The sequence below is a fragment of the Oncorhynchus clarkii genome, chromosome 17 (assembly GCF_045791955.1).
Source record: "Oncorhynchus clarkii lewisi isolate Uvic-CL-2024 chromosome 17, UVic_Ocla_1.0, whole genome shotgun sequence".
Lineage (NCBI taxonomy): Eukaryota > Metazoa > Chordata > Actinopteri > Salmoniformes > Salmonidae > Oncorhynchus > Oncorhynchus clarkii.
The window spans coordinates 9,765,561-9,793,296 of NC_092163.1; the positions used below are offsets into that span (position 1 = coordinate 9,765,561).

Consider the following 27,736-nt stretch of genomic DNA (forward strand, 5'->3'; position numbering starts at 1 on the left):
CAGAACGACCAAAAGCTCATGGTTTATTTCCCCATGTCTGATCAGACTTTGGTATTGTTATACTTCTTCACATGAGTAAAAAACAACTAAAGTAACCCAGAGCAGATAGACCTACACCTTGTTATATACTGGTCGCATCCCAAATGGCTCCCTAGCCCCTATGTAGTGCACTACTTTTGACCAGAGGGCCCTGTAGTAGTGTACCATTTGAGACACCAGACTGTCAGTCAGGTTATTAAACACTCAGATAAGAAAAATAACAATAGCCAATCACGTGGGTTGAGGAGCGTTGTTAGGCAGAAACTTCTGTGTGGGAAAGCATAGTATAAGACAGTCTCCTCAATGTTTTTTTTTTTTTGGGGGGGGTAAGTGTTATTAATTGGAGGGGGGGGGTAATCAAGGGGGCAGGGTTCTCATTCCAGGTCAGTCCAGTGTAGGTTTGGGTGGGTCTCCAGTCTTCTCTAGAGAACGAAGGGGAGGATGGGCGAGCGAAGGGGAGGGTAGTCCCGGAACTCTTTCAGGTAGCTGCGGTGCTTCCCCTTGGCCCACACCGTCATCTGGATGAAGCCCACCGCCGTGAAGAACGCCACCGGCAGACACTGAGTCATCAGGGTGAAGCCGAACCACGAGCCCAGCTACAGGAGAGATGGTGTTACACACATACTTTTATATGACACACACACACACACACTACATAGGAGAAAGAGAACAATGGTGTCACACACACACACACACATCATAATGTGGATGTTGAATAAGGCAGCCCCTCGCACCTCTGATTCAGAGGGGCTGGGTTAAATGTGGAATACATTTAGTTATATAACTGACCAGGTATCCAAACCCGTTTCCTATACACAAAAATTTCACTGCAAACTTCTACCACTAGGTGGCCATGAGCCTAACTACTACAGTGAGAGGCAGAGGGCAGCGTCACCCTGGACTAAATACAGGGTGATGTCGCCCCTAGACGTTGATCTTTGCATTTTCCACACTAATGGTTAAGATTGGTGGAGGGGAAGCTGATCCTAGATCTGTGGTTAGAGCGTTGGACTAGTAACCGGAAGGTTGCAAGTTGAAACCCCCCGAGCTGACAAGGTAAAAATCTGTCGTTCTGCCCCTGAACAAGGCAGTTAACCCGCTGTTCCTAGGCCGTCATTGAAAATAAGAATCTGTTCTTAACTGACTTGCCGAGTTAAATAAAGGTAAAATAAATAAATAAGACTCACCTCATAGGTGTAGTTGGGACAGGAGACCAGCAGGAAGATCCAGGTGAAGGGGTTCTTAGTGGGGTAGGGGATCTTCCTGGTCTTAGATCCTGATGGAGACAGACAGAGGGAGAGAGATTATTGTGGGCTACTGTTTTGTAGCACACAGAGAAAACAGTGCATGTTGAACTGATTGATGTGTTCTAATGTTTGCATATTCAATAGGAGTGTGTACCTGGTGGGCGGAGGTTCCGCAGGGCGATATGGATGGAGAAGTTACCAACCTGACAGAACTGAGAAGATGGCATCTACTAAATAACCATTTACTATGATATTGTTCTATTACTATAGTATACAGGATGAGTACATTATAGTAGAGTACATTATAGTAGAGTATAGAACAGTAGAGTCTTACCAGAAAGATTATGAGGGCAATCCTGACCTGCTGCTCACCATAGATTGCTGAAAAGACAAGGGTGGTTAATATAGTACCGTACTCACTAGGGGTGGTTAATATAGTAGCGTACTCACTAGGGGGTGGTGTATATGGAGGGTGGTTAATATAGTAGTGTACTCACTAGGTGGTGGTTAATATAGTAGCGTACTCACTAGGTGGTGGTTAATATAGTAGCGTACTCACTAGGGGGTGGTGTATATAGAGGGTGGTTAATATAGTAGTGTACTCACTAGGTGGTGGTTAATATAGTAGCGTACTCACTAGGTGGTGGTTAATATAGTAGTGTACTCACTAGGTGGTGTATATAGAGGGTGGTTAATATAGTAGCGTACTCACTAGGTGGTGTATATAGTGGGTGGTTAATATAGTAGCGTACTCACTAGGTGGTGTATATAGAGGGTGGTTAATATAGTAGCGTACTCACTAGGGGGTGGTGTATATAGAGGGTGGTTAATATAGTAGCGTACTCACTAGGTGGTGTATATAGAGGGTGGTTAATATAGTAGCGTACTCACTAGGTGGTGTATATAGTGGGTGGTTAATATAGTAGCGTACTCACTAGGTGGTGTATATAGTGGGTGGTTAATATAGTAGCGTACTCACTAGGTGGTGTATATAGAGGGAGGTTAATATAGTAGTGTACTCACTAGGTGGTGTATATAGGGGGTGGTTAATATAGTAGCGTACTCACTAGGCGGTGTATATAGAGGGTGGTTAATATAGTAGCGTACTCACTAAGTGGTGTATATAGAGGGTGGTTAATATAGTAGCGTACTCACTAAGTGGTGTATATAGAGGGTGGTTAATATAGTAGCGTACTCACTAGGTGGTGTATATAGAGGGTGGTTAATATAGTAGCGTACTCACTAGGTGGTGTATATAGAGGGTGGTTAATATAGTAGTGTACTCACTAGGGGGTGGTTAATATAGTAGCGTACTCACTAGGTGGTGTATATAGAGGGTGGTTAATATAGTAGCATACTCACTAGGTGGTGTATATAGTGGGTGGTTAATATAGTAGCGTACTCACTAGGGGGTGTATATAGAGGGTGGTTAATATAGTAGGCCATCCAGGCAGCAAAGCCCCAGTAGTAGGTGCAGTTCTGGAACACAGGAATACAGAACACACTTTATCACACACAGGCTTCATTCCGAATTGCACCCAATTCCCTATATACTGCACTACCTTTTAACCAGGGCCCATTACCCTATCCACTATATAGTGCACTACTTTTGACCAGAGTCATATGGGCCCTGGTCAAAAGTAGCGCATTACATAGGAAATAGGGAGCCAATTAGGATGCGGACCACAGTGTCAGATGACCCCAGAATCTCTCAGCAGGTTCAAAGGTCACCCTGGGTTGAAGAGACAGGCTAGGGTTCCCTAGATGAGGTATGTGTAAGGTGATACACCATCACGATGAGGTAAGAGGGCAACTAAGGCTGTGGTGTGTGTCAGAGAGAGAAAGAGACACAGTGAGTGTGTGTTATGAATGCGTGTACCATCAGTGTGTGTGCATGCGTCAGTGTATGTGTGGGCGTGTCAGTGTGTGTGTTATGAATGCGTGTGTGTGTGTGCATGAGTCAGTGTGTGTGTGTGTTATGAATGCGTGTGTGTGTGTGTGCATGCGTCAGTGTGTGTGTGTGTTATGAATGCGTGTGTGTGTGCATTAGTCAGTGTGTGTTATGAATGCGTGTGTGTGTGTGCATGCGTCAGTGTGTGTGTGTGTGTTATGAATGTGTGTGTGTGCATGCGTCAGTGTGTGTGTGTGTGCATGCGTCAGTGTGTGTGTCACCTTGAAGATGTTGCGTAACGGCATGGTCCCGTGGGAGAAGCGATGGACAAACAGGGTCTCCAGGAGTCTCTTCAGGTAATGGAAGGAGTGACACATACAGGCTAGACTGGGATCACACACAAACTACATTACCCAACATGCACCAGGATACTCACCATAGAAACCAAAGACAATGGTTCTCCTTATTCCTGCCATTTGTAGTTTGATGAACAAGAGTTCAACTAGCAGACAAATATGATTCACATCTAACAAGCGGCTCATTGCAGTTCGACTCAGATATACAGTCGTCTGACTACAGTCGTCTGCATGACCCAGTGTGTGTGTGTGTGTGTGTGTGAGAGAGAGAGAGAGAGAGAGAGAGACTCACTGTACGACCCAGTGCTTGCTGGTGGTGAAGTCATATTTGGGGGCGTAGATGAAGGGAACACGGAAGTAGAACATTAGGTAGAGGAGGAGAGGACCACCATACTCTGTCAGAAACACCTGAGAGACAATCAGAGACCTATTTCAATTGACTGACTTCCTCATGTCAACTGTAACTCAGGAAAATCTTTGAAATTGTTGCATTTATATTTTTTGTTCAGCATAATATAGTCCAGCTCCGGATCATTCATCAACCCTGTTGTGTCAGAGCTCCGGATCATTCATCAACCCTGTTGTGTCAGAGCTCCGGATCATTCATCAACCCTGTTGTGTCAGAGCTCCGGATCATTCATCAACCCTGTTGTGTCAGAGCTCCGGATCATTCATCAACCCTGTTGTGTCAGAGCTCCGGATCATTCATCAACCCTGTTGTGTCAGAGCTCCGGATCATTCATCAACCCTGTTGTGTCAGAGCTCCGGATCATTCATCAACTCTTGTCTGAGCAGCAAAGGACAAAGCCATTTTAAAAACTGTTGCTACTGTGTTACTTACAAAACATAACTTAACTTTTCTCCCTCCCTCTAGTCTGCCCAGCTCTCCTCCTCCTAGTGGAACACTGGTGTTTACGTGTTGGACTAACAGATGTCCAGCCAGCCAGCCAGCCAGCCAGCCAGTCAGCCAGTCAGCCAGTCAGCCAGCCAGGATAAATTTATCGCTCTGTTTTCCACACCTGTTCCTGCCTAACCGACAGTTACCCCTCCCTCCCCCTCACGTCCCTCCCTCCCCCTTCACGTCTCTCCCTCCCCCTCACGTCCCTCCCTCCCCCTTCACGTCTCTCCCTCACGTCTCTCCCTCCCCCACACGTCTCTCCCTCCCCCACACGTCTCTCCCTCCCCCACACGTCTCTCCCTCCCCCACACGTCTCTCCCTCCCCCACACGTCTCTCCCTCCCCCACACGTCTCTCCCTTCCCCACACGTCTCTCCCTCCCCCAGTTAATGTGACAGGGACTTTAATAGTGATTCTCAACAAAAACTAATATACACCAAGGTCAGGAGGAAACTAATATACACCAAGGTCAGGAGGAAACAAATATACACCAAGGTCAGGAGGAAACTAATATACACCAAGGTCAGGAGGAAACTAATATACACCAAGGTCAGGAGGAAACTAACATACACCAAGGTCAGGAGGAAACTAATATACACCAAGGTCAGGAGGAAACTAATATACACCAAGGTCAGGAGGAAACTAACATACACCAAGGTCAGGAGGAAACTAATATACACCAAGGTCAGGAGGAAACTAATATACACCGAGGTCAGGAGGAAACTAATAGCCACAAGTTAGTGTGCACACACGTGTGTGTGTGGTATGTGTGTGCCTGTGTGTGTGGTATGTGTGTGCCTGTGTGTGTGGTATGCGTGTGCCTGTGTGTGTGGTATGCGTGTGCCTGTGTGTGTGGTATGCGTGTGCCTGTGTGTGTGGTATGCGTGTGCCTGTGTGTGTGGTATGCGTGTGCCTGTGTGTGTGGTATGTGTGAGCCTGTGTGTGTGGTATGCGTGTGCCTGTGTGTGTGGTATGCGTGTGCCTGTGTGTGTGGTATGCGTGTGCCTGTGTGTGTGGTATGCGTGTGCCTGTGTGTGTGGTATGTGTGTGCCTGTGTGTACTCACGGTCACCCAGCTGATTTGAGCTCCCAGGTCTCGGAAGTAGAAGGTTGCCGTGGTTCCCACAGGAAGATGCTGCAGAACATCCTCATCCTTTAGAGACTTACCCTCTGATAGAGAGAGAAGAAGATAATTCTGATTAATAACAGCCCCACAAACAAGTTGCATGATCAGTCCTTACCCTCACTACTATACTATAGATATCAACTGTCCTGTACCAGCCTGCTACCATCACTACTATACTATAGATATCAACACTGTCCTGTACCAGCCTGCTACCATCACTACTATAGATATCAACACTGTCCTGTACCAGCCTGCTACCATCACTACTATACTATAGATATCAACTGTCCTGTACCAGCCTGCTACCATCACTACTATACTATAGATATCAACACTGTCCTGTACCAGCCTGCTACCATCACTACTATAGATATCAACACTGTCCTGTACCAGCCTGCTACCATCACTACTATACTATAGATATCAACTGTCCTGTACCAGCCTGCTACCATCACTACTATACTATAGATATCAACACTGTCCTGTACCAGCCTGCTAACATCACTACTATAGATATCAACACTGTCCTGTACCAGCCTGCTACCATCACTACTATACTATAGATATCAACACTGTCCTGTACCAGCCTGCTACCATCACTACTATACTATAGATATCAACACTGTCCTGTACCAGCCTGCTACCATCACTACTATACTATAGATATCAACACTGTCCTGTACCAGCCTGCTACCATCACTACTATACTATAGATATCAACACTGTCCTGTACCAGCCTGCTACCATCACTACTATACTATAGATATCAACACTGTCCTGTACCAGCCTGCTAACATCACTACTATAGATATCAACACTGTCCTGTACCAGCCTGCTACCATCACTACTATACTATAGATATCAACACTGTCCTGTACCAGCCTGCTACCATCACTACTATACTATAGATATCAACACTGTCCTGTACCAGCCTGCTACCATCACTACTATACTATAGATATCAACACTGTCCTGTACCAGCCTGCTAACATCACTACTATAGATATCAACACTGTCCTGTACCAGCCTGCTACCCTCACTACTATACTATAGATATCAACACTGTCCTGTACCAGCCTGCTACCATCACTACTATACTATAGATATCAACACTGTCTTCATACAGACTGAACAGCAGAAGACTGGTTTGGAGTTAGACTTACTTGGGTCTAGACGGATGGACTGTCTGGCTGCGTACCATTGAGGATCTGAGACAGACGGACAAGGGCCAGACAGGTAGACCAGACAGGTAGACCAGACAGGTAGAGGGAGGGACAGACAGGTAGAGGGAGGGACAGACAGGTAGAGGGAGACCAGACAGGTAGAGGGAGACCAGACAGGTAGAGGGAGGGACAGACAGGTAGAGGGAGGGACAGACAGGTAGAGGGAGACCAGACAGGTAGAGGGAGGGACAGACAGGTAGAGGGAGGGACAGACAGGTAGAGGGAGGGACAGACAGGTAGAGGGAGGGACAGACAGGTAGAGGGAGGGACAGACAGGTAGAGGGAGGGACAGACAGGTAGAGGGAGACCAGACAGGTAGAGGGAGGGACAGACAGGTAGAGGGAGGGACAGACAGGTAGAGGGAGGGACAGACAGGTAGAGGGAGACACAGACAGGTAGAGGGAGACAAGACAGGTAGAGGGAGGGACAGACAGGTAGAGGGAGGGACAGACAGGTAGAGGGAGGGACAGACAGGTAGAGGGAGGGACAGACAGGTAGAGGGAGGGACAGACAGGTAGAGGGAGGGACAGACAGGTAGAGGGAGGGACAGACAGGTAGAGGGAGGGACAGACAGGTAGAGGGAGACCAGACAGGTAGAGAGAGGGAGACCAGACAGGTAGAGGGAGGGACAGACAGGTAGAGGGAGGGACAGACAGGTAGAGGGAGGGACAGACAGGTAGAGGGAGGGACAGACAGGTAGAGGGAGACCAGCCAGGTAGAGGGAGGGACAGACAGGTAGAGGGAGGGACAGACAGGTAGAGGGAGGGACAGACAGGTAGAGGGAGGGACAGACAGGTAGAGGGAGGGACAGACAGGTAGAGGGAGGGACAGACAGGTAGAGGGAGGGACAGACAGGTAGAGGGAGGGACAGACAGGTAGAGGGAGACCAGACAGGTAGAGGGAGGGACAGACAGGTAGAGGGAGGGACAGACAGGTAGAGGGAGGGACAGACAGGTAGAGGGAGGGACAGACAGGTAGAGGGAGACCAGACAGGTAGAGGGACAGACAGGTAGAGGGAGGGACAGACAGGTAGAGGGAGGGACAGACAGGTAGAGGGAGGGACAGACAGGTAGAGGGAGGGACAGACAGGTAGAGGGAGACAAGACAGGTAGAGGGAGGGACAGACAGGTAGAGGGAGGGACAGACAGGTAGAGGGAGGGACAGACAGGTAGAGGGAGGGACAGACAGGTAGAGGGACAGACAGAGAAAGAAGACAGACACACAGACAACAGGGGGGGGGGGGTTAAACTCTTTAGCTTTATCTAATTGAAATACTGTATATTGAAGTGAATTTAATTGTAGTAGAATGTGCTTGCTGTGTAATGTCAATCTAAGGTTGTACTCACGGCTTTTGTGGAACATAGACTTGATCTCCCCAATAGTGGCATTTGGCTCAACCTGCAAATCAAGAGAGATGAGTGTGATACACCCCTCCCCCCTCCCCCCTCCCCCCTCCTCATTGCCCTTTCATGTGATTTTACCAGTAAATTTAGCTCTAGCTCTGGCCACACCCCCTGGGTACTGAGTATCAAACAGCTGGCATTATCACCACACACACACACCACACGGCATAAATATAACAGACACATACAGCGCCAAAACACACACACACACACAGTCATAGCCACACGGCAACAACAATCCCACAAAGACAAACTGACAAAAGACGCACACACAACCATTTAACAGCGGCCACTCCCAGATTGATGCCAAGTCTGGAGGTTGAGGGGCTTGCGCTGAACCCTGTTCCCCCAGCCAGACTGCCTCATCCTGGGGGCTTAGCCCTGACATACCCCCCTAACTCCAGTCAGCAAGGACTGGATGGTTCTGCCCAGCCATGGGCCACTATAGCCAATACTAATCGCCGGGCAGAGGAACAACGGACAGTCCTTACTGGCTCGTTGATAAGGTCTAGGTGTTTGTACAAAGACTGTATTGAAGGTGGGTCACAACATTCAAACTGAAAGGTCCTAAACACTGGACTCCCCACGAGGCTGATCCATTCTTTTTGGCATCCTGACAACATTCACCAGACATTCTACTACTACTGTATTGGTCTGTGACATCACAGAGGTCTTCCCTCAGACATTCTATTCTCTTTATGACATCACCGAGTTCCTCTCCAGACATTCTAGTCTACTTATGACATCACAGGTCTTCCGCAGATATTCTACTCTCATGACATCACAGGTCTTCCCCAGATATTCTACTCTCATGACATCACAGGTCTTCCCCAGATATTCTACTCTCATGACATCACAGAGATTCTATTTATGACATTGCAGGTCTCCAAGATATTCTAGTGTCTTCATGACATCAGAGGTCTTTCCCAGAGAGTCTACTCTTTTTAAATCACAAGTATTCTCCAGATATTTAATCTTTATGACATCACAGAGGTGAGGTCTTCAAGAGATTATTGTCTACTTGTGACATCACAGGTTTCTCCCAGACATTCTAGTCTCTTTATGACTTCACCCCAGACATTCCAGATAATTTACTTGACAACATTAGATTAGAATTAGATTAGAATAACTCTATTCAACTCTTCAACTTGCAGCTCCTGTATGCCCTACTAATATCACACTAACACCATACAGAACCTAATACAGTGCTATTAAAACTATAACACCATGATAAACCTAGCTAGGTGTTACACCTGTCATTTACCCATCAGACTATAACACCATGATAAACCTAGCTAGGTGTTACACCTGTCACAGTCTGTAACACCATGATAAACCTAGCTAGGTGTTACACCTGTCATCTAACCATCAGACTATAACACCATGATAATAGACAGGAGTTTTAACCTCTAAGCCATAAGAACGATAGTTCACTCCAGTCCTAGGTAGTACTGATCACTCTGGGCTGTTCTTGTTCAGACAAGGCTTAACTACTTCAGGTTGTATCTGGAGCTACACAGCACTATACAGACTGACTGGGCTCAGACAGACAGACAGACAGCACTATACAGACTGACTGGGCTCAGACAGACAGCACTTCTGACCCGAGTACAGTGGAACGTCCTACATTAGACTAATAGTCCTATCTAGCCTGCACCTGTTGCACCATTTAACACAGAGACACACACAGATAGACGTACACACACAGATATAGACGTGTGCCCCCCCACACACACACACAGTATTTGTGAAGAGGTCTTACCTTGTCCAGGAAGCAGAGTTTGTCCTTGGTCTTGGCATCCAGAATCTCCACCTCAAAGAAAACCACAGCTTTCTTAGCCTTCTTAGCTTTGGGCCGTTTAACGGGGGGTGCTGGCACCCCTGGGACACTCCCCGGACCAGCCTTTTTGTGGGTAGCCCCCTCTAGTACTACGGTATCCATATGCACACTCCACCACCACTAGCCTCTCTATTTAATCCCTTTGTCTGAAAAAATACAGTTGTTTTCTCAAGTCCCTCAGTTTGAGCAAAGAGAGGAGAACGGGGGCGCCTGGTTTCAGCTGTGGAAATAAATCTCTCCCCCTCGTTCGCTCTGTCGTTTTCCATCCCTCCCTCCTTCCTTTCTATCATTCTGTCACCCCCCCTCTCATTCCTTCTTCCCTGGCACACTGGCTGCTTTATTTAACCCCACCCCCACAAAGCCCTGCTCCCCTGTGAAGTCATGTACAGCAGGGAGCAAAGTTTATAGAACAGTAAGAAAAGTTGATGCATTCTTGTGTTGAGTTGATTTTGAACCCCCCCCCCCCCCCCCACTAAGATACCCGAGCACCCCCCTCCCCAGTCTAGAAGGAAGTATGTGTCATCAGTCCCCCCCCCACAGCTAAATAAAAAGTTATGCGTAAGCAACCCTCTCTCTGCCCTCAACACCTCTACTCCCCCCCCCCGGCTTAGTTAGGGGATTTCTCCTCCGGCCACACCCTCCACCTTCCCTACCCCCCTCCCCTCCCGGTTTAGTTAGGGGATTTCTCATAATGTCTGGAAACATCACCCTATACCCTGAACCCTCACATCCAAACAAAACCCATCGATCTCAAAGATAACAAACTGTAGAACACGATGCACAAAGGACCACTGTTACCCCTTTACAGGAAGAACTGTGCAGATGTTACAGAACCCCTTTACAGGAAGAACTGTGCAGATGTTACAGAACCCCTTTACAGGAAGAACTGTGCAGATGTTACAGAACCCCTTTACAGGAAGAACTGTGCAGATGTTACAGAACCCCTTTACAGGAAGAACTGTGCAGATGTTACAGAACCCCTTTACAGGAAGAACTGTGCAGATGTTACAGAACCCCTTTACAGGAAGAACTGTGCAGATGTTACAGAACCCCTTTACAGGAAGAACTGTGCAGATGTTACAGAACCCCTTTACAGGAAGAACTGTGCAGATGTTACAGAACCCCTTTACAGGAAGAACTGTGCAGATGTTACAGAACCCCTTTACAGGAAGAACTGTGCAGATGTTACAGAACCCCTTTACAGGAAGAACTGTGCAGATGTTACAGAACCCCTTTACAGGAAGAACTGTGCAGATGTTACAGAACCCCTTTACAGGAAGAACTGTGCAGATGTTACAGAACCCCTTTACAGGAAGAACTGTGCAGATGTTACAGAACCCCTTTACAGGAAGAACTGTGCAGATGTTACAGAACCCCTTTACAGGAAGAACTGTGCAGATGTTACAGAACCCCTTTACAGGAAGAACTGTGCAGATGTTACAGAACCCCTTTACAGGAAGAACTGTGCAGATGTTACAGAACCCCTTTACAGGAAGAACTGTGCAGATGTTACAGAACCCCTTTACAGGAAGAACTGTGCAGATGTTACAGAACCCCTTTACAGGAAGAACTGTGCAGATGTTACAGAACCCCTTTACAGGAAGAACTGTGCAGATACAGTGTTTTGCATATGTACAGTTTTTCCAGCAAATACTTATTTTATTTACTGTGTGAATTAGTCAAAGTAGTCCTTGTGCACACAGTGCCTTGTGAAAGTATGTGTTCTCGGGGTGACGAGAGGCGCTGGGTTTGCACCAGACATAGCGTTCTCCTTGATGGCCAAAAAGCTCCATTTAGTTTCATCTGACCAGAGTACCTTCTTCCATATCTTTGGGGAGTCTCCCACATGCTTTTTGGGGAGGGTCAAACATGTTGCTTATTTTCTTCTGGCCACTCTTCCATGAAGCCCCTCTCTGTGGGGTGTACAGTTTAAAGTGGTGCTACGGACAGATACTACAATCTCTGCTGTGGGGCTTTGCAGCTCCTTCAGGGTTATCTTTGGTCTCTTTGTTGCCTCTCTGGTTAATGCCCTCCTTGCCTGGTCCGTGAGTTTTGGAGGGTGGCCCTCTCTTGGCAGGTTTGTTGTGGTGCCATATTCTTTCATAACGAATTTAAAATGTTGCTCCGTGGGATGTTCAAAGTTTTGGATATTTTTTTTTAGAACCCAACCCTGATCTGTACTTCTAAACCACTTTGTCCCTGAGCTGTTTGGAGAGCTCCTTGGTCTTCATGGTGCCGTTCCTTAGTGGTGTTGCAGACTCTGGGGCCTTTCAGAACAGATATATATACACACACTGAGATCATGTGACACTTAGATTGCACACAGGTAGACTTGATTAAACTAATGATGTGACTTCTGAAGGTAATCAGTGGCACCAGGTCTTATTGAGGCGCTTCATAGTAAAGGGGGACTTGATTAAACTAAGTATGTGACTTCTGAAGGTAATCAGTGACACCAGGTCTTATTGAGGGGCTCCATAGTAAAGGTAGACTTGATTAAACTAAGTATGTGACTTCTGAAGGTAATCAGTGACACCAGGTCTTATTGAGGGGCTTCATAGTAAAGGTGGACTTGATTAAACTAAGTATGTGACTTCTGAAGGTAATCAGTGACACCAGGTCTTATTGAGGGGCTCCATAGTAAAGGTAGACTTGATTAAACTAATGATGTGACTTCTGAAGGTAATCAGTGGCACCAGGTCTTATTGAGGGGCTCCATAGTAAAGGTAGACTTGATTAAACTAATGATGTGACTTCTGAAGGTAATCAGTGGCACCAGGTCTTATTGAGGGGCTCCATAGTAAAGGTAGACTTGATTAAACTAATGATGTGACTTCTGAAGGTAATCAGTGGCACCAGGTCTTATTGAGGGGCTCCATAGTAAAGGTAGACTTGATTAAACTAATGATGTGACTTCTGAAGGTAATCAGTGACACCAGGTCTTATTGAGGGGCTCCATAGTAAAGGTAGACTTGATTAAACTAATGATGTGACTTCTGAAGGTAATCAGTGGCACCAGGTCTTATTGAGGGGCTCCATAGTAAAGGTAGACTTGATTAAACTAATGATGTGACTTCTGAAGGTAATCAGTGGCACCAGGTCTTATTGAGGGGCTTCATAGTAAAGGTAGACTTGATTAAACTAATGATGTGACTTCTGAAGGTAATCAGTGGCACCAGGTCTTATTGAGGGGCTCCATAGTAAAGGTAGACTTGATTAAACTAATGATGTGACTTCTGAAGGTAATCAGTGACACCAGGTCTTATTGAGGGGCTCCATAGTAAAGGTAGACTTGATTAAACTAATGATGTGACTTCTGAAGGTAATCAGTGGCACCAGGTCTTATTGAGGGGCTCCATAGTAAAGGTAGACTTGATTAAACTAATGATGTGACTTCTGAAGGTAATCAGTGGCACCAGGTCTTATTGAGGGGCTCCATAGTAAAGGTAGACTTGATTAAACTAATGATGTGACTTCTGAAGGTAATCAGTGGCACCAGGTCTTATTGAGGGGCTCCATAGTAAAGGTAGACTTGATTAAACTAATGATGTGACTTCTGAAGGTAATCAGTGGCACCAGGTCTTATTGAGGGGCTCCATAGTAAAGGTAGACTTGATTAAACTAATGATGTGACTTCTGAAGGTAATCAGTGGCACCAGGTCTTATTGAGGGGCTCCATAGTAAAGGTGGACTTGATTAAACTAAGTATGTGACTTCTGAAGGTAATCAGTGACACCAGGTCTTATTGAGGGGCTCCATAGTAAAGGTAGACTTGATTAAACTAAGTATGTGACTTCTGAAGGTAATCAGTGGCACCAGATCTTATTTAGGGGCTTCATAGTGGACTTGATTAATCTAAGTATGTGACTTCTGAAGGTAATCAGTGGCACCAGGTCTTATTGAGGGGCTCCATAGTAAAGGTAGACTTGATTAAACTAATGATGTGACTTCTGAAGGTGATCAGTGACACCAGGTCTTATTGAGGGGCTCCATAGTAAAGGTAGACTTGATTAAACTAATGATGTGACTTCTGAAGGTGATCAGTGACACCAGGTCTTATTGAGGGGCTCCATAGTAAAGGTAGACTTGATTAAACTAAGTATGTGACTTCTGAAGGTAATCAGTGACACCAGGTCTTATTGAGGGGCTCCATAGTAAAGGTAGACTTGATTAAACTAAGTATGTGACTTCTGAAGGTGATCAGTGACACCAGGTCTTATTGAGGGGCTTCATAGTAAAGGTAGACTTGATTAAACTAAGTATGTGACTTCTGAAGGTAATCAGTGGCACCAGGTCTTATTGAGGGGCTCCATAGTAAAGGTGGACTTGATTAAACTAAGTATGTGACTTCTGAAGGTAATCAGTGACACCAGGTCTTATTGAGGGGCTCCATAGTAAAGGTAGACTTGATTAAACTAATGATGTGACTTCTGAAGGTGATCAGTGGCACCAGGTCTTATTGAGGGGCTCCATAGTAAAGGTAGACTTGATTAAACTAAGTATGTGACTTCTGAAGGTAATCAGTGACACCAGGTCTTATTGAGGGGCTCCATAGTAAAGGTAGACTTGATTAAACTAATGATGTGACTTCTGAAGGTAATCAGTGACACCAGGTCTTATTGAGGGGCTTCATAGTAAAGGTAGACTTGATTAAACTAAGTATGTGACTTCTGAAGGTAATCAGTGGCACCAGGTCTTATTGAGGGGCTCCATAGTAAAGGTAGACTTGATTAAACTAAGTATGTGACTTCTGAAGGTGATCAGTGACACCAGGTCTTATTGAGGGGCTTCATAGTAAAGGTGGACTTGATTAAACTAAGTATGTGACTTCTGAAGGTGATCAGTGGCACCAGGTCTTATTGAGGGGCTCCATAGTAAAGGTGGACTTGATTAAACTAATGATGTGACTTCTGAAGGTGATCAGTGGCACCAGGTCTTATTGAGGGGCTCCATAGTAAAGGTAGACTTGATTAAACTAAGTATGTGACTTCTGAAGGTGATCAGTGGCACCAGGTCTTATTGAGGGGCTCCATAGTAAAGGTAGACTTGATTAAACTAAGTATGTGACTTCTGAAGGTGATCAGTGGCACCAGGTCTTATTGAGGGGCTCCATAGTAAAGGTAGACTTGATTAAACTAATGATGTGACTTCTGAAGGTGATCAGTGGCACCAGGTCTTATTGAGGGGCTCCATAGTAAAGGTAGACTTGATTAAACTAATGATGTGACTTCTGAAGGTGATCAGTGGCACCAGGTCTTATTGAGGGGCTCCATAGTAAAGGTAGACTTGATTAAACTAAGTATGTGACTTCTGAAGGTGATCAGTGGCACCAGGTCTTATTGAGGGGCTCCATAGTAAAGGTAGACTTGATTAAACTAATGATGTGACTTCTGAAGGTAATCAGTGACACCAGGTCTTATTGAGGGGCTCCATAGTAAAGGTAGACTTGATTAAACTAAGTATGTGACTTCTGAAGGTGATCAGTGGCACCAGGTCTTATTGAGGGGCTCCATAGTAAAGGTAGACTTGATTAAACTAATGATGTGACTTCTGAAGGTAATCAGTGACACCAGGTCTTATTGAGGGGCTCCATAGTAAAGGTAGACTTGATTAAACTAAGTATGTGACTTCTGAAGGTGATCAGTGGCACCAGGTCTTATTGAGGGGCTCCATAGTAAAGGTAGACTTGATTAAACTAAGTATGTGACTTCTGAAGGTGATCAGTGGCACCAGGTCTTATTGAGGGGCTCCATAGTAAAGGTAGACTTGATTAAACTAAGTATGTGACTTCTGAAGGTGATCAGTGGCACCAGGTCTTATTGAGGGGCTCCATAGTAAAGGTAGACTTGATTAAACTAAGTATGTGACTTCTGAAGGTGATCAGTGGCACCAGGTCTTATTGAGGGGCTCCATAGTAAAGGTAGACTTGATTAAACTAAGTATGTGACTTCTGAAGGTGATCAGTGACACCAGATCTTATTGAGGGGCTCCATAGTAAAGGTAGACTTGATTAAACTAAGTATGTGACTTCTGAAGGTGATCAGTGACACCAGATCTTATTGAGGGGCTCCATAGTAAAGGTAGACTTGATTAAACTAAGTATGTGACTTCTGAAGGTGATCAGTGACACCAGGTCTTATTGAGGGGCTCCATAGTAAAGGTGGACTTGATTAAACTAAGTATGTGACTTCTGAAGGTGATCAGTGACACCAGGTCTTATTGAGGGGCTCCATAGTAAAGGTAGACTTGATTAAACTAAGTATGTGACTTCTGAAGGTGATCAGTGACACCAGGTCTTATTGAGGGGCTCCATAGTAAAGGTAGACTTGATTAAACTAAGTATGTGACTTCTGAAGGTGATCAGTGACACCAGGTCTTATTGAGGGGCTCCATAGTAAAGGTAGACTTGATTAAACTAAGTATGTGACTTCTGAAGGTGATCAGTGACACCAGGTCTTATTGAGGGGCTCCATAGTAAAGGTAGACTTGATTAAACTAAGTATGTGACTTCTGAAGGTGATCAGTGACACCAGGTCTTATTGAGGGGCTCCATAGTAAAGGTAGACTTGATTAAACTAAGTATGTGACTTCTGAAGGTGATCAGTGACACCAGGTCTTATTGAGGGGCTCCATAGTAAAGGTAGACTTGATTAAACTAAGTATGTGACTTCTGAAGGTGATCAGTGACACCAGGTCTTATTGAGGGGCTCCATAGTAAAGGTAGACTTGATTAAACTAAGTATGTGACTTCTGAAGGTGATCAGTGACACCAGGTCTTATTGAGGGGCTCCATAGTAAAGGTAGACTTGATTAAACTAAGTATGTGACTTCTGAAGGTAATCAGTGACACCAGGTCTTATTGAGGGGCTCCATAGTAAAGGTAGACTTGATTAATCTAAGTATGTGACTTCTGAAGGTAATCAGTGACACCAGGTCTTATTGAGGGGCTCCATAGTAAAGGTAGACTTGATTAATCTAAGTATGTGACTTCTGAAGGTAATCAGTGACACCAGGTCTTATTGAGGGGCTCCATAGTAAAGGTAGACTTGATTAATCTAAGTATGTGACTTCTGAAGGTAATCAGTGGCACCAGGTCTTATTGAGGGGCTCCATAGTAAAGGTAGACTTGATTAATCTAAGTATGTGACTTCTGAAGGTAATCAGTGACACCAGGTCTTATTGAGGGGCTCCATAGTAAAGGTAGACTTGATTAATCTAAGTATGTGACTTCTGAAGGTAATCAGTGACACCAGGTCTTATTGAGGGGCTCCATAGTAAAGGTAGACTTGATTAAACTAAGTATGTGACTTCTGAAGGTGATCAGTGGCACCAGGTCTTATTGAGGGGCTCCATAGTAAAGGTAGACTTGATTAAACTAAGTATGTGACTTCTGAAGGTGATCAGTGGCACCAGGTCTTATTGAGGGGCTCCATAGTAAAGGTAGACTTGATTAAACTAAGTATGTGACTTCTGAAGGTGATCAGTGGCACCAGGTCTTATTGAGGGGCTCCATAGTAAAGGTAGACTTGATTAAACTAAGTATGTGACTTCTGAAGGTGATCAGTGACACCAGATCTTATTGAGGGGCTCCATAGTAAAGGTAGACTTGATTAAACTAAGTATGTGACTTCTGAAGGTGATCAGTGACACCAGATCTTATTGAGGGGCTCCATAGTAAAGGTAGACTTGATTAAACTAAGTATGTGACTTCTGAAGGTGATCAGTGACACCAGGTCTTATTGAGGGGCTCCATAGTAAAGGTGGACTTGATTAAACTAAGTATGTGACTTCTGAAGGTGATCAGTGACACCAAGTCTTATTGAGGGGCTCCATAGTAAAGGTAGACTTGATTAAACTAAGTATGTGACTTCTGAAGGTGATCAGTGACACCAGGTCTTATTGAGGGGCTCCATAGTAAAGGTAGACTTGATTAAACTAAGTATGTGACTTCTGAAGGTGATCAGTGACACCAGGTCTTATTGAGGGGCTCCATAGTAAAGGTAGACTTGATTAAACTAAGTATGTGACTTCTGAAGGTGATCAGTGACACCAGGTCTTATTGAGGGGCTTCATAGTAAAGGTAGACTTGATTAAACTAAGTATGTGACTTCTGAAGGTGATCAGTGACACCAGGTCTTATTGAGGGGCTCCATAGTAAAGGTAGACTTGATTAAACTAAGTATGTGACTTCTGAAGGTGATCAGTGACACCAGGTCTTATTGAGGGGCTCCATAGTAAAGGTAGACTTGATTAAACTAAGTATGTGACTTCTGAAGGTGATCAGTGACACCAGGTCTTATTGAGGGGCTCCATAGTAAAGGTAGACTTGATTAAACTAAGTATGTGACTTCTGAAGGTGATCAGTGACACCAGGTCTTATTGAGGGGCTCCATAGTAAAGGTAGACTTGATTAAACTAAGTATGTGACTTCTGAAGGTAATCAGTGACACCAGGTCTTATTGAGGGGCTCCATAGTAAAGGTAGACTTGATTAATCTAAGTATGTGACTTCTGAAGGTAATCAGTGACACCAGGTCTTATTGAGGGGCTCCATAGTAAAGGTAGACTTGATTAATCTAAGTATGTGACTTCTGAAGGTAATCAGTGACACCAGGTCTTATTGAGGGGCTCCATAGTAAAGGTAGACTTGATTAATCTAAGTATGTGACTTCTGAAGGTAATCAGTGGCACCAGGTCTTATTGAGGGGCTCCATAGTAAAGGTAGACTTGATTAATCTAAGTATGTGACTTCTGAAGGTAATCAGTGACACCAGGTCTTATTGAGGGGCTCCATAGTAAAGGTAGACTTGATTAATCTAAGTATGTGACTTCTGAAGGTAATCAGTGACACCAGGTCTTATTGAGGGGCTCCATAGTAAAGGTAGACTTGATTAATCTAAGTATGTGACTTCTGAAGGTAATCAGTGACACCAGGTCTTATTGAGGGGCTCCATAGTAAAGGTAGACTTGATTAATCTAAGTATGTGACTTCTGAAGGTAATCAGTGGCACCAGGTCTTATTGAGGGGCTCCATAGTAAAGGTAGACTTGATTAATCTAAGTATGTGACTTCTGAAGGTAATCAGTGACACCAGGTCTTATTGAGGGGCTCCATAGTAAAGGTAGACTTGATTAATCTAAGTATGTGACTTCTGAAGGTAATCAGTGACACCAGGTCTTATTGAGGGGCTCCATAGTAAAGGTAGACTTGATTAATCTAAGTATGTGACTTCTGAAGGTAATCAGTGACACCAGGTCTTATTGAGGGGCTCCATAGTAAAGGTAGACTTGATTAATCTAAGTATGTGACTTCTGAAGGTAATCAGTGACACCAGGTCTTATTGAGGGGCTCCATAGTAAAGGTAGACTTGATTAAACTAAGTATGTGACTTCTGAAGGTAATCAGTGACACCAGGTCTTATTGAGGGGCTCCATAGTAAAGGTAGACTTGATTAAACTAATGATGTGACTTCTGAAGGTAATCAGTGACACCAGGTCTTATTGAGGGGCTCCATAGTAAAGGTAGACTTGATTAAACTAAGTATGTGACTTCTGAAGGTAATCAGTGACACCAGGTCTTATTGAGGGGCTCCATAGTAAAGGTAGACTTGATTAAACTAAGTATGTGACTTCTGAAGGTAATCAGTGACACCAGGTCTTATTGAGGGGCTCCATAGTAAAGGTAGACTTGATTAAACTAAGTATGTGACTTCTGAAGGTAATCAGTGACACCAGATCTTATTGAGGGGCTCCATAGTAAAGGTAGACTTGATTAATCTAAGTATGTGACTTCTGAAGGTAATCAGTGACACCAGATCTTATTGAGGGGCTTCATAGTAAAGGTAGACTTGATTAAACTAATGATGTGACTTCTGAAGGTAATCAGTGACACCAGGTCTTATTGAGGGGCTCCATAGTAAAGGTAGACTTGATTAATCTAAGTATGTGACTTCTGAAGGTAATCAGTGACACCAGGTCTTATTGAGGGGCTCCATAGTAAAGGTAGACTTGATTAATCTAAGTATGTGACTTCTGAAGGTAATCAGTGACACCAGGTCTTATTGAGGGGCTCCATAGTAAAGGTAGACTTGATTAATCTAAGTATGTGACTTCTGAAGGTAATCAGTGACACCAGGTCTTATTGAGGGGCTCCATAGTAAAGGTAGACTTGATTAAACTAAGTATGTGACTTCTGAAGGTAATCAGTGACACCAGGTCTTATTGAGGGGCTCCATAGTAAAGGTAGACTTGATTAAACTAATGATGTGACTTCTGAAGGTAATCAGTGACACCAGGTCTTATTGAGGGGCTCCATAGTAAAGGTAGACTTGATTAAACTAAGTATGTGACTTCTGAAGGTAATCAGTGACACCAGGTCTTATTGAGGGGCTCCATAGTAAAGGTAGACTTGATTAAACTAAGTATGTGACTTCTGAAGGTAATCAGTGACACCAGGTCTTATTGAGGGGCTCCATAGTAAAGGTAGACTTGATTAAACTAAGTATGTGACTTCTGAAGGTAATCAGTGACACCAGATCTTATTGAGGGGCTCCATAGTAAAGGTAGACTTGATTAATCTAAGTATGTGACTTCTGAAGGTAATCAGTGACACCAGATCTTATTGAGGGGCTCCATAGTAAAGGTAGACTTGATTAAACTAAGTATGTGACTTCTGAAGGTAATCAGTGACACCAGGTCTTATTGAGGGGCTCCATAGTAAAGGTAGACTTGATTAAACTAATGATGTGACTTCTGAAGGTAATCAGTGACACCAGGTCTTATTGAGGGGCTCCATAGTAAAGGTAGACTTGATTAAACTAAGTATGTGACTTCTGAAGGTAATCAGTGACACCAGGTCTTATTGAGGGGCTCCATAGTAAAGGTAGACTTGATTAAACTAAGTATGTGACTTCTGAAGGTAATCAGTGACACCAGGTCTTATTGAGGGGCTCCATAGTAAAGGTAGACTTGATTAAACTAAGTATGTGACTTCTGAAGGTAATCAGTGACACCAGATCTTATTGAGGGGCTCCATAGTAAAGGTAGACTTGATTAATCTAAGTATGTGACTTCTGAAGGTAATCAGTGACACCAGATCTTATTGAGGGGCTCCATAGTAAAGGTAGACTTGATTAAACTAATGATGTGACTTCTGAAGGTAATCAGTGACACCAGATCTTATTGAGGGGCTCCATAGTAAAGGTAGACTTGATTAAACTAATGATGTGACTTCTGAAGGTAATCAGTGGCACCAGATCTTATTGAGGGGCTCCATAGTAAAGGTAGACTTGATTAATCTAAGTATGTGACTTCTGAAGGTGATCAGTGACACCAGGTCTTATTGAGGGGCTCCATAGTAAAGGTAGACTTGATTAATCTAAGTATGTGACTTCTGAAGGTAATCAGTGACACCAGATCTTATTGAGGGGCTCCATAGTAAAGGTAGACTTGATTAATCTAAGTATGTGACTTCTGAAGGTAATCAGTGACACCAGATCTTATTGAGGGGCTCCATAGTAAAGGTAGACTTGATTAAACTAATGATGTGACTTCTGAAGGTAATCAGTGACACCAGATCTTATTGAGGGGCTCCATAGTAAAGGTAGACTTGATTAAACTAATGATGTGACTTCTGAAGGTAATCAGTGACACCAGATCTTATTGAGGGGCTCCATAGTAAAGGTAGACTTGATTAAACTAATGATGTGACTTCTGAAGGTAATCAGTGACACCAGATCTTATTGAGGGGCTCCATAGTAAAGGTAGACTTGATTAAACTAATGATGTGACTTCTGAAGGTAATCAGTGACACCAGATCTTATTGAGGGGCTCCATAGTAAAGGTGGACTTGATTAAACTAATGATGTGACTTCTGAAGGTAATCAGTGACACCAGGTCTTATTGAGGGGCTCCATAGTAAAGGGGGTGAATATATACACACGCATCACTTTTACATTTTTTTAAAATATTGTTTAAACAAGTAATTTTTTCATTTCACTTCACCAATTTGGACTATGTCCATTACATGAAATCCAAATAAAAATATATTTAAATTACAGGTTGTAAGGCAACAAAATAGGAAAAACGCCAAGGGGGTGAATACTTTTGCAAGGCACTGTAGAGTTGTATGGTTTTATAAACTGTGAAATCAATGCTTTTTGTTTGATATACATTTTAAAGTGAAAAATCTGAGTCTACGCAATTCCATTACTGTAGAACTGCCCATAAAATGATGCTTTGTAGTCCACACACACAGCAAGCCAGGCATAGCTAGGATTTCTCTAGCTATTTAACCCCCCCCCCCATTCCATCTACCCCAGTCTAATAAAAGACCCCCCTGGGATAACAGCCGTTCCTTGTGCTGGGGGTCTAAAGCAGTACTGGATAGACAACTGTCATAGCTGGGGTAGTGTTATGGTAGGGTAGTGTTATGGTAGGGTAGCGTTATGGTAGGGTAGTGTTATGGTAGGGCTGGGGTAGTGTTATGGTAGGGTAGTGTTATGTTAGGGTAGCGTTATGGTAGAGATGGGGTAGTGTTATGGTAGGGTAGTGTTATGTTAGGGTAGCGTTATGGTAGAGATGGGGTAGTGTTATGGTAGGGCTGGGGTAGTGTTATGTTTTTTTTTTTTTTTTTTTTTTTTTTTAACCTTTATTTAGCCAGGCAAGTCAGTTAAGAACAAATTCTTATTTTCAATGACGGCCTGGGAACAGTGGGTTAACTGCCTGTTCAGGGGCAGAACGACAGATTTGTACCTTGTCAGCTCGGGGGTTTGAACTCGCAACCTTCCGGTTACTAGTCCAACGCTCTAACCACTAGGCTACTCTGCCGCCCCAATGTTAGGGTAGCGTTATGGTAGAGATGGGGTAGTGTTATGGTAGGGCTGGGGTAGTGTTATGGTAGGGTAGTGTTATGGTAGGGTAGTGTTGTGGTAGGGCTGGGGTAGTGTTATGGTAGGGTAGTGTTGTGGTAGGGCTGGGGTAGTGTTATGGTAGGGTAGTGTTATGGTAGGGTAGTGTTGTGGTAGGGCTGGGGTAGTGTTATGGTAGGGTAGTGTTGTGGTAGGGCTGGGGTAGTGTTATGGTAGGGCTGGGGTAGTGTTATGGTAGGGTAGTGTTGTGGTAAGGCTGGGGTAGTGTTATGGTAGGGTAGTGTTATGGTAGGGCTGGGGTAGTGTTATGGTAGGGTAGTGTTATGGTAGGGTAGTGTTGTGGTAGGGCTGGGGTAGTGTTATGGTAGGGCTGGGGTAGTGTTATGGTAGGGTAGTGTTGTGGTAAGGCTGGGGTAGTGTTATGGTAGGGTAGTGTTATGGTAGGGTAGTGCTATGGTAGGGATGGGGTAGTGTTATGGTAGGGCTGGGGTAGTGTTATGGTAGGGCTGGGGTAGTGTTATGGTAGGGCTGGGGTAGTGCTATGGTAGGGCTGGGGTAGTGCTATGGTATGGTAGTGTTATGGTAGGGCTGGGGTAGTGTTAAGGGTAGGGCTGGGGTAGTGTTATGGTAGGGCTGGGGTAGTGTTATGGTAGGGCTGGGGTAGTGTTATGGTATGGTAGTGTTATGGTAGGGCTGGGGTAGTGTTATGGTAGGGCTGGGGTAGTGTTATGGTATGGTAGTGTTATGGTAGGGCTGGGGTAGTGTTAAGGGTAGGGCTGGGGTAGTGTTATGGGTAGGGCTGGGGTAGTGCTATGGTAGGGATGGGGTAGTGTTATGGTAGGGTAGTGTTGTGGTAGGGCTGGGGTAGTGTTATGGTAGGGTAGTGTTGTGGTAGGGCTGGGGTAGTGTTATGGTAGGGTAGTGTTGTGGTAAGGCTGGGGTAGTGTTATGGTAGGGTAGTGTTATGGTAGGGCTGGGGTAGTGTTATGGTAGTGCTGGGGTAGTGTTATGGTAGGGCTGGGTAGTGCTATGGTAGGGCTGGGGTAGTGTTATGGTAGGGCTGGGGTAGTGTTATGGTAGGGCTCGGGCAGTGTTATGGTAGGGCTGGGGTAGTGTTATGGTAGGGCTGGGGTAGTGTTATGGTAGTGTTATGGTAGGGCTGGGGTAGTGTTATGGTAGTGTTATGGTAGGGCTGGGGTAGTGTTATGGTAGGGCTGGGGTAGTGTTATGGTAGGGCTGGGGTAGTGTTATGGTAGGGCTGGGGTAGTGTTATGGTAGGGCTGGGGTAGTGTTATGGTAGTGCTGGGGTAGTGTTATGGTAGGGCTGGGTAGTGTTATGGTAGGGTAGGGGTAGTGTTAAGGGTAGGGTAGTGTTGTGGTAGGGCTGGGGTAGTGTTATGGTAGGGATGGGGTAGTGTTATGGTAGGGATGGGGTAGTGTTATGGTAGGGATGGGGTAGTGTTATGGTAGGGATGGGGTAGTGTTATGGTAGGGATGGGGTAGTGTTATGGTAGGGATGGGGTAGTGTTATGGTAGGGATGGGGTAGTGTTATGGTAGGGATGGGGTAGTGTTATGGTAGGGCTGGGTAGTGTTATGGTAGGGTAGGGGTAGTGTTAAGGGTAGGGTAGTGTTGTGGTAGGGATGGGGTAGTGTTATGGTAGGGATGGGGTAGTGTTATGGTAGGGATGGGGTAGTGTTATGGTAGGGATGGGGTAGTGTTATGGTAGGGATGGGGTAGTGTTATGGTAGGGATGGGGTAGTGTTATGGTAGGGATGGGGTAGTGTTATGGTAGGGATGGGGTAGTGTTAAGGGTAGGGATGTGTTCGGGTCGGGATGGGGTAAAACATGGGGTAAAACGTGGAGCTCTAGAGTAGGACAGCATTGGAACTAGATAAATTCAAGACTCGGGTAGTAGTGCAGGTTGGAGGAGTGCTGCCATGACTGAGTGGGGAAGACAGGGGGATTCGTAGAACACTCCAGCTCATTATAGTGCACTAATAGGTTCCCTCCCTCTCTACAGGTTGACAGAAACACAGAGGGATTTGTAGAACACTCCAGCTCATTATAGTGCACTAATAGGTTCCCTCCCTCTCTACAGGTTGACAGACGGTGTATCTCTAGTCTACTGGACTCTGGCATCTCCACACCATTCTTCTCACTGACACACAGGTCAGTGTTAATTATTAATGTTATTTACTGGTTGTTTAAGCACAGAAATGCACTGTGAGCTTAGCACAACGTTCTCTACGGACAGACCTGATGATGATGTAGTGGACTAGCAACTGATCTACAGTCAGGTATATTCTACCACCCAAATGGTTAATATTAGCATTGTGCATATGGTAATCTGATCCTAGATCAGTATGGTGGATTGAGTGTCCATCTTCACCTGTGTGTTGTCAGTGCAGCGAGGCAGCAGGTGTCATGCCTAGGTCTATATTTACTAGTACAGGGCTTTGGCTCCACCTTGTGGATATGTGTTATAACTACATCAGCAGTGATTTTCTGTTGTGATGAATGTATTCATTGGAGATCATTTGGATTCAAGATGAATGCAGACAGTCATGCAGACAGCGATGCAGACAGTGACGCAGACAGCGACGCAGACAGCAACGCAGACAGTAATGCAGACAGTAATCTGGTTGATTGTTAGCAATCCTTCCCTGATGGCCAATGACGCATTGATACGGGCCCAACATTTATTCTATAGTCAAATGCACATCTTACCAGTGCAATAACATGTCTATATTGGACTTCCTGCAGACTAATCTAGATATTACTGTAGCCTGCTGGTATGTTAGCTTTACTACAGCCTCCAAGAGTTCTGGACCTTTCCGGCAGAACACTAGGTTACATTGTAGCAGGCGAGCGGGTCCCAGCTCCTCTATAGCTGTTCTGTCCCTCAGTTACTACATTAGAAAGAGAAAACGCTCTTGGAATGAAAACCTCCCAGTGCATAGAGGCATCAGACAGACCTGGGTTGAAGTACTATTTGAAATGCATAATTTGCTTGATTGATCTTTCCCTGGCTTTAACACAGACCAATGGAATAGTCCAATAGCTGCAAACGTTAACCCATCTACAACTCTAGATAGGCTAGAGGGCAAACTCTCACAGTATTGGATCGAGTTCAAATATCTTGTACGAGGAGGAGGAGGAGACATTGGGGAGGGGCGGGAACCCACTGGTCGGGGCACTTCTAACTCTACACAACTCCCCAAACTGGCTCCTTCACATCCTGTCGATTGGGTTTGGTCGGCACACATGCTGTAGCTTCAGTCCTGGTAGCCATGACAACACCTGCTGTAGCTTCAGTCCTGGTAGCCATGACAACACCTGCTGTAGCTAGCTCGCCTGCAGTCTAGAAAGCGGTTTTAAAATCTGACTGTAGGAGGATTAACTCCTCTCTAGACACTGATATAAGATCAGTTTGTATGCGATTACCCCCAAATGGCTAAGGTTAGGTTTAGTGGGGGTTAATCTGGTCCTAGATCTGTGTGTATTGGGTCTGAGAGAGCCACAAGGACAACACATGTAGAGGTAAATGTCTATGGGTCTGTCTCCCTATACAGCCATCAGAGTGAAGGTGGTCATGTGTTTCAGAGGACATAGTAACTACCATTATTGCCTGTTTGCTATGAATTTAACACAGTAGCCAGTGGGGTTTGATATGATTACATATACATCCTTGCATGCAGCCTTTCCTGCTCACCATATAACTTTGTCTCGTATTTGTGATTGAAAAACCTAAGTCGACGAGGCTATGTGCAATAGGAGTTTAGATTTAAGCTAGGCCTAGTTGTGTCATCACTTTACTCTCCTATATGCAGATCAACAAATCAACAGACTGTCAAATCAGTCTGATATGAGACGCAGTGGCCTCTTATGTTCATACAGTAAAGTAGTGTAACGGTCAACATTTCTACCCGAGAGGCTACATTATTGTACGACACGACACTCCCCACAAGGTTAGATTTGATGCGCACTTGACTGTTCACCTGCAATGATAGTCTCGCTGCCCTGCAGTGAAGCAACAATGCCGAGATAAGAACTCTTCAGCGTTCCAATCCACCAGCGGTGGCGCAGCCTAGTGTATGCGTTGTGAGGAAACAACGACTGGTAAATAGATACATAAACTAGTAACCTATCTGTTTGGTTGGTTGGATTGCTGTTTATTGTGAAAGTAGAAGTGATAGGCTATGTCCATGATATGTGAATTGCAGGCAAGTAGACTACAACTTATACCAGAGAGTCAAACAAGCACACCACCCGGGCTGGAGGCTTTGACATCCGAGTTAGCTCGTCTCTGTTCTCCAGCGTGTCCTACCATCCTAAATCTGACCGTCGGGAAACTGACTGACAATCTTACAACACCGGTAATGAAACAGCTAGAAATATAATGTACAGAATCCCGATTAAAGGTTTCGAGTTACAGCGGATACTATCTTACCTCGTAATGCTTCATCTTGGCAGTTTGTGCTCGCGCTCATCCAAGGTGAGCGACGGGTCGTGCCTTCCAATCAGAGCAAGAGGACGCATTGATGGCTTTCAGGTCCCCAATTGGTCCAATGATTGGGAAGTCCAATGGTTACCTCTTTACTATCACGTCCAATCAATGTGTCGGAAAGCTAAGTAGATATGCCGTACTTCCCGTACTGTAGCCAATGGGGGAGTAGATTAAAAAATGGAGTGATTCGTTTGGACAAATGGAGATGCGGGGTAAATTGTATTAGCGGGTGATTATGTTAGTAAATCTTATGTTATCAACACCAGGGCAAGCTACATACTGACTTTACAGATCAGCAGTTTTAGTTCGTAGATTACTGACTGTTATATTGGGCGTAAT

At 44.8% G+C, this 27,736-nt stretch overlaps 1 protein-coding gene across 2 annotated transcripts; it reads right to left on the reverse strand.

Moving 5' to 3' along the window:
• Positions 1–27,394, reverse strand: LOC139370233 (very-long-chain enoyl-CoA reductase-like). 2 transcript variants are annotated; one of them, XM_071109588.1, is made up of 12 exons: positions 27,341–27,394; positions 9,944–9,994; positions 8,125–8,176; positions 6,719–6,763; positions 5,496–5,599; positions 3,826–3,941; positions 3,459–3,564; positions 2,693–2,765; positions 1,621–1,667; positions 1,441–1,498; positions 1,227–1,315; positions 2–635 (listed from the first exon to the last, which is right to left on the reverse strand). In XM_071109588.1, exons 1-12 carry the CDS (start codon positions 27,353–27,355, stop codon positions 462–464), a joined length of 930 nt encoding a protein of 309 aa, XP_070965689.1. In that variant the 5' UTR covers positions 27,356–27,394; the 3' UTR covers positions 2–461. The 2 variants fall into 2 exon arrangements, with proteins under 2 accessions (XP_070965687.1, XP_070965689.1); XM_071109586.1 differs by lacking the exon at positions 27,341–27,394 and having other exon boundaries at positions 1–635; positions 9,944–10,535.
• Positions 27,395–27,736: the final 342 nt, after the last annotated feature.

What these genes read in the sequence shown, in the direction of transcription:
- LOC139370233 (XM_071109586.1), bottom strand. Translation starts at nt 10,123, where the DNA reads ATGGATACCGTAGTACTAGAGGGGGCTACCCACAAAAAGGCTGGTCCG. An exon ending in CGTTACGCAACATCTTCAAG is followed by an intron (nt 2,766 to 3,458) that starts GTGACACACACA and finishes CCTGTGTTCCAG; the next exon opens with AACTGCACCTACTACTGGGG. An exon ending in GCGGAACCTCCGCCCACCAG is followed by an intron (nt 1,316 to 1,440) that starts GTACACACTCCT and finishes TGTCTCCATCAG; the next exon opens with GATCTAAGACCAGGAAGATC.